Source organism: Hydra viridissima, unplaced genomic scaffold, assembly GCF_058129835.1.
Source record: "Hydra viridissima isolate aposymbiotic clone 2 unplaced genomic scaffold, HvirCarnegie_v1 scaffold_6, whole genome shotgun sequence".
Classification (NCBI taxonomy): domain Eukaryota; kingdom Metazoa; phylum Cnidaria; class Hydrozoa; order Anthoathecata; family Hydridae; genus Hydra; species Hydra viridissima.
Window position 1 is genome coordinate 13283063 of NW_028324305.1, and position 15937 is coordinate 13298999.

Sequence of the window (15937 nt, forward strand, 5' to 3'; positions counted from 1 at the left end):
TCGTGTTTGCGAAAACAATTTTAAACATTAATGGTGGGACTTATTCATTTTTCGTGTCGTTGAACTTGTGTGTCCACCTGGTGTTTTGGTTGACTCGCTCTTTTCTTCGTTCAAATGTTATATGCTTGAGTCAGGTAATTAACAGAAATAAAAATAGAAATAGAGATAAAAACTAGTTTGAAAAATTGTTTCGTTCATCTCAATAATTAAGGCAAATAATTAGTTCTTTTATTGAAAGTTTTATGCATGCCTCTAAAATATCATTTATTGTTAAGACAAATATTAAGGAAAATTTTCAAATAACTTAATAAATAATTAGTTCTTTTTCGGAAACTGTTTGTATTCATCAAAAACTAAAAAATCATGTTTTATGAAGGCAAATATTAAGGAAATATTGAGGCAAATATTTCAATAAAAAGTCCGTAAACCGAAAATGTGATTTGATCCGTGTTTTCGAATTTTTAATCCGAAAAGTAATCCTTATTAACAATCTGATCCGTTTTTGTGGATTTTAAATTCAATAAATAATCCGAAATATTCGTCCGATCCGATATGGCAAACTTAATCCGATTCGTTTCATTTTTTTTATTTCACTTTTTTTTTCTTTTCAGATGCCTAAGCTGTCTAATACTTGGGAGTTCTTCAACAATGTGGAGGAAAACAAGGCAAAATGCAAGGCTAAAATTGAGGGGTATTTGAATTCAAAACCAGCTCCAGCAAATACAAATGTACTGGAATTCTGGAAACAAAACCAGTATATTTACCCAATAATGTCAAGGCTGGCCAGAAAAAACCTCTGTATACCTGCTGCATCATCAACATCTGAAAGAGTTTTCTCAACAGCAGGGAATATATACAGCTCTAGAAGAACCAATCTTTCAATCTCAAAGGTTGAGATGTTGGTATATATGAAAGAAAACACTAAGCAACTCAGTAAAATTCAAGACATTGTGTGGCCAGGAAATGAATTTGGAAAATGATTAACTTTCAGTGTGTTTTTGTCTTTTTTACTTCTTAACAAGGAAATCATTTCGTTTCATTCTATATTTGAATATTATAAATAAATAAAAATGAATCTTATTTCTAAAGCATTTTTTATTCTGAATCCGTATTAATCCGTAAAAATAATATCGGTTCGATTCGAAAGAATTTTTTTGAATTGGAATGTTTTATTTAAGTAAAATATTGCAGTGTAAAAGTGTGTAAATAATACCCATTACCCATGGGGATAAAAGTAATGGACTGCAGTATCCCTCTGCTGAGCTGTAAATAATACTTTATTAAATTCATTCAATAGGTAGTACTTTGTCCCATTCAATAAGCGCATCACTTTATCCAAAAATGATTAGTCACACCAAAAACACCATTAACCAAGCTTGAATGTTTTACTCACTGTAGTACTAGAGACTGCTATCTATTTAAGCATGGAATTTTATTTTCCATAACTTCAAAAATTGCTGCAAAATCAGAAAAAAAAAACATTTTTAAAAATTACTTTTTACATTCGAAAACACAATAACATCCATTGTCATTACGGTCATAGAGCAATAGGATGGATGAGTCGGTCAGTTGAGTTCTTGTTTCTATCACTCTTTGTAACAGGAATTTGAATATCCTTACATCGATGCTTCTATAAGAATCTGAGTTTGTCCCATTCAATAATCGTCCCATTCATTAAGGTTTTCCCCTAATTGTAATTTGTAAAAAAAACCCCACAGTAAATACAACCTATATTTAGAGTTTTGAAACAGCCTTTGCCAAAGTTTAATTATAGACACTATTTTAATAGTTTTTTTATTTTGCGACAGTGTTTTAAGTTTAGAAATGATTCAAATTCAAAGAAAAAATGGTGATCAAAGAAATCTTTTCCATTAAAAGTAAGGTCAAATGGGTGACAAGTTCAAAGTAACAAAGATTTCCTACAGATTGACTGATGGCTTAATTTTTTATTTTTAAAGCCTCTATGTATAGACTCCGGGCGATGAAGCAAGGAACAAAAAAATCCAAAAAATTGAAGTCTTTTTTTTTCCTTGGACGTAGGCAGATGATTTCAATTATTTTGTTTTTTGAAACATGGATGCATGGGCTACCAAACCCAATTGGTTTTATTTTTGAGCATGACTTTTATGTTTTGAGGCTCTCCGGGCAGGTGTGAGCTTATAGTGTATTCGAGGCAAAAAAATGCTCAAAAAATACACAAAATTAAGGCTGGTGAATGAAGGACCAAGGAGTTGAATGAAACCAGAGTTTAACAAAAAATTTTACTTCAGCTTTTTTATATTTCGTTATACTTTTTTAGTCATTTTAAAATTATCCTTACAGGTCTATTTTATTATTGTTTACACGAAAAAAGTACCCAAATTTACAAATGTTTATCTTGGAAAAATGATGAAATCTGTTCGTGCCGACATAAATTTCCTTTACCTTGGTGTAATTTGTTTAGTAATTTGTTTAATAATTTGTCAACGCGTGAAGTAGTTACTTTACCCTGAACAGTCTTATTAAACAAATGCTATAAAAGTTTGTAATTTCGGAAAGTTCTAGAACATTTGATGACGTTAGGGATTTAATAGCTTTAATAGATTTACCAATAAGAATTGTAAATATGTGTTTGTGGTGATTTATGACGGTTTGTGGAAGGATATTTTGGGAAAAGCATGGGGTATATATAAAGGAGAAAATTTGTAAAAAAGTGAGAGTTAGTGAGAAGAGAAAATTATTGCTATTTAGTGACTTGTTGATTGCGAGAAAAAACTACAAGCTAACCGGGCCATGGAACCAAGTATGAGATTGTTTGATATGTTTGAAACGTATGATGGCACTTCGGATGCTGCTGTTTGGATTCAACGAACAAAAGTGATTGCTGAAATTCAGAACTTAAAGCTTGAACTACTTTTTCCGATTCTTCTCAGAGAAGCTGCTTATGCAGTGTACGATGCTTTAACCGCGGAAGTCAAAAAAGATGTAGTGGAAGTCGAGCGTGTGTTATTAGCGGCGTTTTCTATAGATGCCTACACTGCATATGAACTATTCACAAAACGAAAATTATGTGACGAAGAAAAAGTTGACGTGTTTTTAGCTGATTTAAGACGATTAGCCTATCTAGCTAAATTACCAGAGGAGTCTGTGCGTTTGGCGTTTGTTGTGGGTTTGCCAGAAGTCTTATCATCAAGATTTCGAGCCGTAATGGACCCGATTGATAAAATGTTACCCAGAGTGAGAGCTGCTATGAACTGTGCAAATGTGATTGACAGTGATGCTGTTGGCGCTGTGTCTAGACGCCATGCTACAAAAACTGCGTTAGTGTGTTACAACTGTAAAGGTTTGAATCACATTGCAAAGAACTGTTCGCTTGCGAAGAGCTTGTCTCCGAAGACTGTTAGATGTTTTAAATGTGGCGAGGAAGGACACATTGCATCGAAATGCTGGAAGCTGCAGGGAAACGATTGCAGGAGCGAGGTATCTGCGCTACCTCGCTCCTGAACATCGGTGGAATGAGCGCATTATCTGTTATTCGTTTGAAAGTTAACGGTATGGTTGCGACAGCGTTAGTAGACACAGGGTGTTCGAAGACAATTTTGAATAAAAAATTCCTGCCCAGAAGTCAATGTAGGTACTCAAACTCTCAAAAGGTAGTAACGTTTGAAGGAAAGGTTCATCAGTGCACTGGGTCAGCGGTCGTGATTCTTGAGGTTGATGGCATTAAAGCACGTGATCAGGTTATTTTAGTGGATTTCCAACCGTTTGGAGTCGATATGATGCTTGGAATGAGTTCCATTAAGTTACTAGGAGGAGTATCCATCTCTCCTTTGGGAAAAGCGAAGTTCGGATTAAGTTACTGTGGAGCAACGGCTTTGAACAAGAACAAAGTCAAGAAAATCGAAATAAAAAAGAAAGATCATGAAGCAGTTTTTAATGGTGCTGAATGGAGAGTCAAATGGAAATGGAGAGATGGAGAAGGCCCCAACCGATTGTATAATAAAGTGGCACAGTACGGAATTCCACAATACGCTAGAGCAGACTATGAAAACGAACTACAGGAATGGATTGATCGGAAATGGCTGTTAGAGTACAACGAAAATGAATTGGGGCCGCCCAAAAGGCAGATTCCGTTAATGGCTGTCATTCAGAGAAACAAAGACAACAAAATCCGACCTGTTCTAGACTGGAGAGAAGCTAACGATTTAATTGAGGCATACACGAGAGATGCAGATGTGTGTGTCGAAAAGCTTAGAGAATGGAGAAGGATGGGTAACAAACCAGCAATCATCGATTTACGCAAGGCTTATCTTCAACTAAAAACTGATAAATCTCTTTGGCCGTTCCAAACAGTGGTGTTTCGAAATAAAAGGTATTGCTTGACACGACTTGGTTTCGGATTGAATGTTGCGCCAATGATCATGAAATCCGTTGTGAGTGCCGTCATTGATCAAGACGAATTAGTGAAGAGGGGAACGTCCGCTTATGTAGACGACAATTTCGTAGACGAAAGTGTGGTGAGTCTTGATTATGTCAAGAGGCATTTTTTGAAATATGGTTTAGAGAGTAAAGATGGTGAGCAGATTGATGATAATGGAGTTCGTGTGTTAGGATTGTGTGTGCGCAAGGTTGGTAACAAACTGATGTGGTCCAGAGGGAATCGAGTTGATGCTATCTCGCAAAAGTTAACCAGGAGAGTTGTGTTTTCAATCTGTGGACAGTTGGTAGGACATTTACCCGTGTGTGGTTGGTTGCGAGTGATTTGTAGTCTCTTGAAGAGGAAAGCTGTCAGTCTGACGACGGGTTGGGACGATGATGTTTGTGATGAGAACGTTAAGTGGGTGCTTCAGGAAGTATTTGCTGAGGTGGAACGCTGCGAGCCTGCTTGTGGTGATTGGGCTGTGCGTGGTGATGAGGGAAAAGTGTGGGTTGATGCCAGTTCTTTAGCGATTGGTGCTCTTATTCAAGTTGGGGAGACTACTGTGGAGGATGCAACATGGCTGCGAAAAGAAACGTCTGATGTTCATATAAACATGGCAGAACTAGACGCTGTGATACGGGGAATGAATATGGCTCTGATGTGGAAGCTGAAGAAAGTGACTGTTTTTACCGATTCCGTGACTGTGTACCACTGGGTTTCTGACGCCCTTACGGGAAAATCAAGGTTGAGATCAAAAGCGACGGGGGAAATGCTGATTCGAAGAAGACTGAGCGTGTTGCAACAACTAATTGAAGAATACGATGTTAGCGTCGAGGTGAAACTCATTCCTTCTAAAGATAATTTGGCCGACGCATTAACTAGAGTTCGCAGCAGATGGCTCAACAAACTGACTGTGCCAGAGTGTCGGAATAGTTGCATGGGAGTCGCAGCTACGAAGGCTGAAGCTATTTCCAATATACACAAAAGAACTGGACATTTTGGAGTGAATCGAACGTTAAACTTTGTTCGTAAAACAATTCCGACTGCTACTGAAAACGATGTTCGAAGTGTGATAAAAAATTGCGAACCATGTCAGTCAATAGATCCAGCGCCAATACGGTGGGAAAAAGGAAAATTGGATGTTAAAGGAAACTGGGAGAGATTGGCCATGGATATCACGCATTATGGCACTGACAAGTTTTTGAGTCTAATTGATTGTGGACCTTCAAAATACGCGTTGTGGCGACAATTATCGAGCTCATACGGAAGTGTTGCCATAGTCCGAATACTCCGTCTTGTTTTTTGTGAACGTGGAGCACCGTCTGAGATATTAACTGACAATGAGCCAACATTTAAGACTAAAGAGATAAGGAGTTTCCTTGATAGTTGGGGAGTGCAAATTAGATATAGAGCCGCTTATTATCCTGAAGGAAATGGAATTGTGGAAAGAAACCACCGTACGATCAAGAGAATAGCAGAACGATCAAAAATGTCGATACCGGAAGCACTATATTGGTACAATGTCTCAGCCGACAAAAATGGTGCAAGCCTGATGGGCAAAATATACAGCTACCCCATTGGTGTGAAAGGATTGAAAAAAGAGAATCTTCCTGTACGAAATGTCCTGAACGAGAGATTTCGAATTGGCGATAAAGTCTGGCTGAAACCACCAAATGCGAGGTGCCATACAAAGTGGCAACCAGCTACGGTAACTCGGAATGCGTTAAACCAAACCGTAGAAGTGAACGGCATTCCACGTCATGTGAAACATGTTAGACCTCGAACTGATACTCAGCCCTACATTATCCCTGATGAGGAAGTAGAGATGAATGTTGAAACTGATCAAGTGGACGCTGAAAACCAAGGAGATCCAATTAAAGATGTATTAGAGACGAACGAGGAAAATATCGACGCTGAAGATAGACCCCAAGAAATCGACATGCTTTTGCGACGGAGTGGTCGGGAACGGCGCATGCCTTCGAAATACCTTGATTACTATTTGGATGATCCGTAAGGATCAAGGAGGAGTGTAATTTCGGAAAGTTCTAGAACATTTGATGACGTTAGGGATTTAATAGCTTTAATAGATTTACCAATAAGAATTGTAAATATGTGTTTGTGGTGATTTATGACGGTTTGTGGAAGGATATTTTGGGAAAAGCATGGGGTATATATAAAGGAGAAAATTTGTAAAAAAGTGAGAGTTAGTGAGAAGAGAAAATTATTGCTATTTAGTGACTTGTTGATTGCGAGAAAAAACTACAAAGTTTAAACTAATACCATGTGATCAGAGTTTCTGTTTTAAAACTGTGGGCAGCCATTTTAATAGATTTTTTTGTTGACGTGTAAAAATTTAAAGTTTGTCGGAAACTCGCATGGCTCGCTGATTTCTGCGGCCTCTTTGATGTAAAACAATGAGTTGCACGTCCATCTCTTATACGTCCATGGACCTACATGCATTAACAACTACGTACATTAACACCCACACACATTTAACACTTTACATACTTTAATACCTACACACACGCTAATTGCATATTGAAGACGTTATTCACGACAATATCAGACTTTATAAATAATTCAAACTTAAAACATTTTTTTTGATTCCAGAAAAAAACTACCATGCCTCACATACCTCATAATATTTTGTTTCAACCCTCTTTAAAGATTGCTTCGAATTGCTATTTGAGTTAAATCCATAAAACTTATTTTATAAATGTAAATTTGTTATGCCAAAAACCTTTGCAGTTTTAAACGCTAAATGAATTCTTTTTTAAATAATTTTCAGAATAAAACAACTTCAGTTTATGTTTGCCAGTAAATTTGAAGATTTTCAATTAAAATGTGCGAATACTTTTTCAGAGATTGTTTCAAGCCAGTAAGATATTTTTTTTCTAAAACGTTGTGTGGAAATTACATCAAGAGCTAAATTTTAAAATATTTAGAGAGGGGTATTTTGTCCTATAGGTCCACATAGCCACCAGAGAAAAGTTAATTTTTTCTATTTAGCGTTTTTTTAATAAGTTTTTAAGTAAAAATTTCAAAACCTGCATGCAAAAGTAATTCTATATTCAAAGCATTTTAAATCAATAATCATTATTTCCCTTGTAACTAACAGTTTAAGATAATTAAAATGACATAAAAAGCGAGTCTTTACAAGAAACCAGGCTTAAGCTAGAGTCTAAACCTATACTACACCATTTGACCTTTAAGCCTGAGATTTTGTATTTCCATCAGTTATAATAGAGCAATTTAAAAGTTTATATCTCATAAAATATATTTGATATACAAATACGTTATAAGTAAAATAATATCAAACAAGTGATTACACTTTTACACTTTAATAATCTTAAACCTACACGATTTTAATAACTATATTTTTGGTACTCAATTTATAGATAGAATGAATGAAAAAGGAGATTTTTCACATTCTCATGCTAATGTGTACTGGAAAAAAGAAGATTTTTCTATACGCAATGCAATGCTTGGTTTGCCATACCAAGAAAGTAACAAAATAATCAATTCTACACATGTGCAAGTTGAAAAGAAGCCTTTACAAAAAAAAGTTACTAAAAGAATTGAATTAATAAAGCCTCAAGTGCAACCAAATTCATCTACTAAAATTGACTCTGACCCAGACAAGAAGTTTAGGAAGGAATGTACTTTAAAAGATCTCTGTAAAGAAGACAAGATTAAGGTAAACCATAAGATTTATTACTAATAAAAAAATCGCAACAAAATTTTATTTTATTAAAACTGCCTCTATATATTTAGATAACAAATTTGATAAAAGAACTTGCAAAATATGGTGAAGAGAAAGAAAGAGCTTTAAATGAACTGCAGAATGTAAAAAAAGATTTTGAGGAAAAGCTTCAAAAGCTTGATTATGAAAAGCAAATATCAATCAGAAATCAAAATGTGTTAAAGGAAAAGTTGTTAGAATATGAGTTGCATGAAAAAAATGTAGAAAATTTGAGAAATACACAGGAAAGTGGAAATCCACATCCAAGAAAATCTCTGTCTGAATCAAGCATTTCGGAGGTGTCTAATTTTAAAAGTAATATGGAAAAAAGTAATGAAAATAAAGAGCAAAATAGTAAAGTTATCTATCCTGATGAAAATGCTTGGTTGGGAGAAGTTTTTTATGAACAACAAAAACAGTTCGATCTGCAGCAAAAACGACTGCAAGACCAGATTGAACAACTTCAAAAACTTCAGGAGTCTATTGTACTGCAACAGCTTAATACAAAAGCAAGAATTAATTCTATGTCACCAATTAATTACATGTCACCAATTATCAACAAAGATAGTGAAAGTGCAACTCTGAAGTGTAGTTTAGATTTAAAGTCACATGATTCTCAAACCATAAAGAAAAATAAACTTGATGAATATTTAGTAAATCAAAAGATAAACACTGAAAAAAAATTCTCAGAAAGTAGCAGTGATAGTGGTATAACACATGATACTCATGTAAATAAATATAAATTATCGAATGAAGTAAAATTTTTAGCAGAAAAAAATCCCAATAATGTTAGTACAGTATCTGCAAGTACATCTTGTTCAGCCAATGATAAAAAAGAAGTTTCTATACAGATAAACAATCCAAATGAATGGTATTTAGATTTGCACAGCAAAGAGAGTTTGCTGTACAAAACTAAATATCCTTTAAGATCGAAACATATCAGTGTTTTAGATTCATCCCAAGTTCCTTCAATACAACAGCAAGAAGATTGTTTTAATTGCACCATTTCTAATAAGAGTTTTACTAAAAAAAAGCAAAGACAAAGTAACTCACAAGATGTTCTGAAGCTTATTGAATATTGCGAAGAAAGTGACAAAGATAAAAATCTTACTGAAAAACTTTCTGATAATCACTTTTCTAAAGCATTTTTCAAAAAAGAAAATCACACTAAATCTAAACAGTACATACTTCAGCCTGCAACACCTTTATCAACTAATGTAAACTGTTTTAGCATTAAAAATGTTAACCCTAATAGATTTTTCCAAAACTCTAAATTAGAAATATCAGATACATTGAGATTGCAGAATCGACAAACTCAGAACATAAGTTTAAAAAGATGTGAATCAAAGGAAAAGACAATAGATGATTGTGAAATTTTAAATGATATTTTCTTTATTCATTAATGTATTCTTCGATTTTTTTTTTTTTTCAATCAATAATAAGTTTTGAACATCATGTTTTAAATTGTGACTTTGTTTTGAACTTTTTTTCACTATTCAATATGCAATGGAGTTGTGTAGAACCATTATTGTTGTTTTAATTTTTCCAGGATTTTAGGTTTTTTGAATTTTAATTTCAGTTTTATGAAGCTTTTAATTTTGCTATTTATTCCTGTATTTTAAAAGATTATTTATAACACATGAGTAAAATCTTTAAATACTATAAACCTTATTTTACTTTAAATAATATAGACTTTATTTAGATCATATGATTACTATATTTTATATCTATATATAAAATTTATATCAGTTTATAGTAATATTTAAATGTATTAATGTTAGTAAAACTATCGTTAATTCAATAATTTATTTTCAACAAAAAGTCTTGTTGTAAATTTCTTGCAAATAGTATCACTTTTTGAATGATATTATTGTTAATGAAACTAATTAAAAGAATTCTGTCTTGTTGCTAAACTTTAAGCCTGATTACTACTAAAAACAAGTCTTTGTAAGAATCTTTTAAAGTATCAAGTGCTTTACATTTATGAGGTAGCCTCCAAATTCAACAGTTTACATATCTCTCAATTTAGTTTTATACAAAGTTGATTTTTTTATGCCAAGGAAAATGTTGTTTCAATGTCTTATTGGTTTCTCTATTTTTTTGGCTGGCAGCTGCTTACATCAGTAAGTATTATTTGTAACTTAAAAATGATGAGCAACTTGGTGAAACTTAAGGACAGTTAAAATAGCACACTGAAACTCTTTGAACCCTCATGACATGACAAGAACAAATCACATGAAACAAACAGAACATTCAGCATTAGATAAACTTGACCTAAAAACTAATGATAAACAGACTTAAGAACTGAAACACTAAGTTAAAAAAAAACTTCTGTGTCAATTATAGTTGTTAAAATCTTTTTTTTAGTCACATGTAAAATTTTATATAGATTTATTTTTTACCATCAAATGTTTATCAAGTTATTGAAATGCTATAAATACTAAATTTGTTTACGAAAAACTAAAAGCATTTGATTCCTTTAACTAGACTTATTGTGGATGAGACATTATATAATCAGGTTGGTTATTTGTTTTTAATTACATCTTTCATTAAAGTTCTTCATGATCTCATATTAGGCAAATGTCATGAATACTTACATTTATGATATACTATCATCTGTTGAAGGAATTAAAAGACAAAGGTTCAAAACACTACAAGGTAGACAATCTTCTAGTTGGTGCTCGTTATGAAGTTCGAGTATCTTATCCTTCTGTCGTAAGTTATTGTTGTAAGTAATGTTGTAAGTTATAAAAATTATATTTATAATATTTAATATTGTTATATTAATATGTTAAAAAATATATTAGACAAGAAAATGTCAGTTAATTGGCGTGGTAACTTTGCTAAATAAAAGTTTCACGTGTGTTTTAACTTGTTTTTTGTTTTCTTTTTTTAAAGATTCCCACTGATTTTGTTATTGATGTCGGAACGGAAGAATCTTTTTCTTCAAGAAAGCTTCTGAATGTTGAGCAACTGCAGTTTAATGCTCAGCACAACGTAAGTTTTGTGGTAAATGCTCCAATTGTTCCCCTCCTTCTCTGTTAGCATCTAAGGTTATTTGGCATGTAAAGATAATTACTAAGCAATGTGCAACTTAACCAAATCTGTTCTTTCGCAAATTACACAGGTCAACAGCATTTTTGGGGCCAAAGATATTTCAACGAATTTAGGGTAACTTTGGGGTGCTGATTCTGAATGTCATCAGTTTTGCCAGATTGGCTCAAGTTTTTGAGATTTTTCGTGAAATGTGTAAAAAAAAAGACGTAATTTGCTACACGCGCATTAACTTTATTGATATTGTCATGAATACAATAAATTTACCAAAATAAATGTTGATTTTAGTTTATTTTAACTAGTTTTAGAAAGTAATCTTCAAAAATGAACAAGACATGAAAGATAGGAGACATTTAATTGCTGGAAAAGCGCTTTTTATATGATTTTCTTCTATGTGAGCTATTCAGGCAGTCACGCTGTAGATTCCAGCAGTAATCAGCCATCATATGTCTGTCCCATCTGCCTTGGTACCTTTCCTCCATCACCATAATATCCTGATGAAATCTCTCCCCTTGTTCTTCGCTAAAATCTCCAAGGTTTTCTGGAAATCTGTCCAAGTGACTGTGAAGATAATGCAATTTAATGCTCATGTGTACACCCAGATTTCTAAATCTCAATAGCATGTTTTGTACCAGTTCTTCATAATTGTCTGCCTTTTTATTTCCCAAGAAGTTCTTCACTACCAACACAAAACTACACCATGCAGCAGCTTCAATGTCATTCATTTCCTTAGGAAAATTTGAATCTTTAATGAGTTTGCGAATTTGAGGACCATTAAAGATTCCTGCCTTCAATTTTTTGCTACTAAGACCAGGGAAAGATCTGCAGATGTACATGAAGCAATTGCCATCTTTGTCTTATGCCTTTACGAACTGCTTCATTAATCCTAACTTTATGTGAAGTGGTGGTAGAATGATTTTTTCCCTGTCCACCAAAGGTTCGTTCACTATGTTTGATGCTCCTACTGTCAAGGTGTCCCTTGGAGGCCAATTCAGTTTCTCCCAGTGCTGATGTTTTGCTCTACTATCCCACATGCAGATGAAGCAAGGATACTTTGTGTATCCACTTTGCTGTCCAAGTAAAAAGTTGACCATTTTTAAATCAACACATATCAGCCACGAATGTACATGGTAGCACAGTTTCTCCAAGACCATTTTGACATTTTTGTATTGTTCTGCAAGTTTAGTTGAGTGAGCTACTGGAAGAGATGCACACTGATTGCCATTGTTCAACAAAACACATTTCAAACTCCTTTTAGAACTATCTATGAAAAGCCTTCAGTCTTCAGGACGATATACTTGTAAACCCATTTGCAGCATTAGGCCAGCAATATCCTTACAATATACAAGTAGGTCATCTTCACAGAAAAATTGAAGAAGTGCTTCTTCTCTGGTCCTGTAAGATGTAATTTTAGTTCCAGGCGTCAGACAATTTTTTTCACTTAGCCTTGAAGCTAAAAGTTCAGATGCACTTTTTGAGAGGTTGAGGTCTTTTATTAGATCGTTGAGCTCTCCTTGGGTAAATTGCGTAGGTGTTCTGAAACTTCCTTCATATTCTGGTTCACTTCCAGAACTAATGCTTAGCTCCATACCCTGCATTTCATCATCATCAGGTGGGGGAAGGTCAGGTAACATGGTAAACACAGGTACAGGCACATCTTCACAATGAGGGACAGGCCTTCTTGCAGATTCCATGTTAGGATACTCCCATTTTTGTTTCTTATGCTTATTGAATCCTTGCACTTGCACTGCACAGAAATAACAGTCATCATGATGATTTTTTTGCTCTCTCCACACCATTGGAACACCAAATTTGAAGCTTTTTCTTTGTCCTTTGCTCCATTTTCGTAATAATTCGATACATGCTTTGCACACTATGTGTGGTGCCCAAGACTTGTCTTGGTCCCCAAGCATAACCCCAAAATAGGCCAAATAAACTTTTTTTATGAAGCATATTATGTTTCTTCTATGTTTTTGCAGTGTATATTCACCACAAATGTAACAGAATGAGTCTGGATCGTTAAGACAACTTCTTCTTGATAAGTTCATGCTTTTCACTGGAAAACAGACAACAACATAAAGTTAGTGCAAAAATCAAGCTATGAACAAACTTTTAGAACACTAATTAACAAAAAACTATATTGAGAACTGCTCAGTTCAAGTACTAATCCCAAGAAATTAATGAGATGATGCGTCGCATTTACCAACAAGTGCTATAAATAAGATACCAAAAATATCAAAAACTTGAGCCAATCTGGCAAAACTGATAGCATACTCAGAATCAGCACCCCAAAAATACCCCAAATTCATTAAAATATTTTGGACACCAGTAAAGTTTTTTTTTTTTGTTGACCTGTGTTATTTATGTATGTATGATTTGCAGAAAATTGTCACAACGGATTAAGAGACAATTCACATCACACAACGTATTTTTAAAAAAAATTCATTTGGCTAAAGTTTTATGTTTGAATTGTTTAGGTATGCTATGTTAAAGTTACCGCATATAGAACAGGTGTTCCTCTATTCATCGAAAGATTGTCTGATCCTGTCTGGTTTAACATAAGTATAATTCTTTCGTCTTTTTTTTTTTTTTTCTTGTATTGTAATTTTTTTTCTTCGTGTTTTTAAAAATCTCATATTTTCTAAATATATTACGGACCTTAAAAAGGATAATTTTCGCAATGATTTGATTTACATATAGAAAAGAGGTTGTTAAAAATGCAAGACTATTGCTGAGAATAGTTTGAATTCAAAATATCCTGTTGCAAATTTCGTTTTAAAATAATCCTTTAATTGTAAAGTTCTTTAGCAATATTTATTCCTACCGCGATTTAAACTGCTCATCAACTAAGTAACATCTTTCTCAAAGTAATTGCTAATTTGTGAGATGATTTTCTTAAAAATTCATTATTTTTTGCTTACATTTTTTAGTAGTAAACCGTCTTTATCTTGGTTGTTCTATCGCAACGTGGAAAATAATTGTGTTCAGTGTTATTTTAAATGCACTCGGAGTTTGGTTTATAGTTCCACGGGTGGTACAATTAATTCAGGATTACTCAGAAAAGACTGACCACGTGTATTAAATGTTTAAGCCTCGAAGTAAAAACATCGTTTGATGTAACCAACTCAAACCGTAAGTTAAATATCGACTCAAGACTTAGATGTTCACACTTTTCTGCTTAAAAGAGAATCAAGGAGCCCACGCCTAATCATAATGGTTACTCAAAAAATAGATATTTTTTTATAGGTAGCGCAATTATATAAATGTATATATATATATACCTGAAGTTGCACAATGAATGATTTGCTTTAAAAGAAATGATTATATAATGTAATCATTCCTTTCAGAACCTTAATTGGGCGAAGTTTAGAACGTTTAGCGGATTATCCCCCACTGGTCACATCGTTAATACTTTTTTCGTCAAAGTATGAAACCATTGTTTTGACGTAACAGGCACTTGCCAGATCAGGCCAGAATAGATACTGGCCATCAGAATTATTTTTTTCTTCGAAAGGATCCAGTCGCTTTTTTATAAATTGCTCTAGGTAAAAGTATTGGTTAACTCCTAGACCTGCCGGAGCGAAATAGGGCTGTGACACCTCTTTGTCAGAAAAACACAGCTAAATGAAAATCTTTTACTCAAACATAGCAATTGGTACGCTGGCAAGAGTTTCTACAATGTTGCTTGATTAAAAATTGTTATTACTATTGATAGTACATGCACCAAAGTGAAAAAACATTTTTTGACGATGATGATCGATCTAGCTTGAAGTTTTCGATACAACCTATCGCAGTAGATACGAATTAGCTCTTGTTGAGTCTCCGTTCGTTTGGTATCTTTTTCTTCTTGTGGCAAATGATGGTTGTCTTAGTTTTCAACGCATAATTGATAACTGTTGGACAACATTTGAACTTCCGAGCCGTTCCCGCCGTTGTGAAACTCCATCATAGTAGTCGAACATATCCTTAAGCCGCTTGACTTTCTTTTTTATTCATTTTTATTATTCAGGATCGCTTTCTTTGACTCTTTCATGACCAGAATTGTTTTTAGCACGCTTGATTATGTTATAGATGGTCCGTCTTGAATTTTTTTCTCAATTTATTGCCACTAATTCTCTTTCGTAGCTCTTCTTGCTTCGATCTAATTTTTGAAATAAATTCTAAAAATCATAAAAAGCGTCATATTCAATTAGAAATATATATATATATATATATATATATATATATATATATATATATATATATATATATATATATATATATATATATATATATATATATATATATTTCTAATTGAAAAAAAAAACGTACCATCTATCACGAGAGAGATGTTCCGGGGAAAAGTTAGTAAAACTTGCAGTCGTGGCAGAAAGTGCAACGGAAGAAAAATTAGCCATGTTTGTTATCAGTAAATCTAAAAACCCACGATGTTTTAAGTACATCAAACAACTCCCTTGCACATATCGGAATTAGCTAAAAATCATTGGTTAACTTTTTTACCGAATTGGTAAAAAAGTTAACTCTTCTTTTCACTCTTAGGAAAGGAAATTTAGTGCTCCTGGTGGATAACTGTCCTCTCCCCCTAACACCACGTCTGTACTTCAGCCCATGGATCAAGGCGTAATACGAAGCCTTAAAGCTAATTACCATCAAAAAGTTGTGCACCTATGTATCAAGGCTGTCGACAAAAACGAACCCCTAACAAAAATTTATATCCTTCAAGCAATCAAAGATCCTGTTTC

General features: G+C 33.7%; 3 protein-coding genes across 4 annotated transcripts; all 3 read left to right on the plus strand.

Annotated features, from left to right (window-relative positions):
- The first annotated feature begins 3494 nt into the window (after positions 1-3494).
- Positions 3495-6413, plus strand: LOC145202230 (uncharacterized). Its single transcript, XM_080075119.2, has one exon. It carries the CDS (start codon positions 3495-3497, stop codon positions 6411-6413), a length of 2919 nt encoding a protein of 972 aa, XP_079931245.2.
- Positions 6414-6866: 453 nt separating this feature from the next.
- LOC145190552 (uncharacterized) lies at positions 6867-9897 on the plus strand. Its single transcript, XM_090091303.1, has 3 exons — positions 6867-7277; positions 7798-8096; positions 8174-9897. The coding sequence occupies exons 2-3, from the start codon at positions 7803-7805 to the stop codon at positions 9542-9544; spliced, it is 1665 nt and encodes a 554-aa protein (XP_089947429.1). The 5' UTR covers positions 6867-7277; positions 7798-7802; the 3' UTR covers positions 9545-9897.
- A 90-nt stretch (positions 9898-9987) lies between these two features.
- Positions 9988-14518, plus strand: LOC145190292 (uncharacterized). 2 transcript variants are annotated; one of them, XM_090091304.1, is made up of 6 exons: positions 10002-10264; positions 10629-10659; positions 10767-10856; positions 11040-11138; positions 13673-13757; positions 14126-14516. In XM_090091304.1, the coding sequence occupies exons 1-6, from the start codon at positions 10194-10196 to the stop codon at positions 14275-14277; spliced, it is 528 nt and encodes a 175-aa protein (XP_089947430.1). In that variant the 5' UTR covers positions 10002-10193; the 3' UTR covers positions 14278-14516. The 2 variants fall into 2 exon arrangements, with proteins under 2 accessions (XP_089947431.1, XP_089947430.1); XM_090091305.1 differs by lacking the exon at positions 10629-10659 and having other exon boundaries at positions 9988-10264; positions 10718-10856; positions 14126-14518.
- The last annotated feature ends 1419 nt before the right edge of the window (positions 14519-15937 follow it).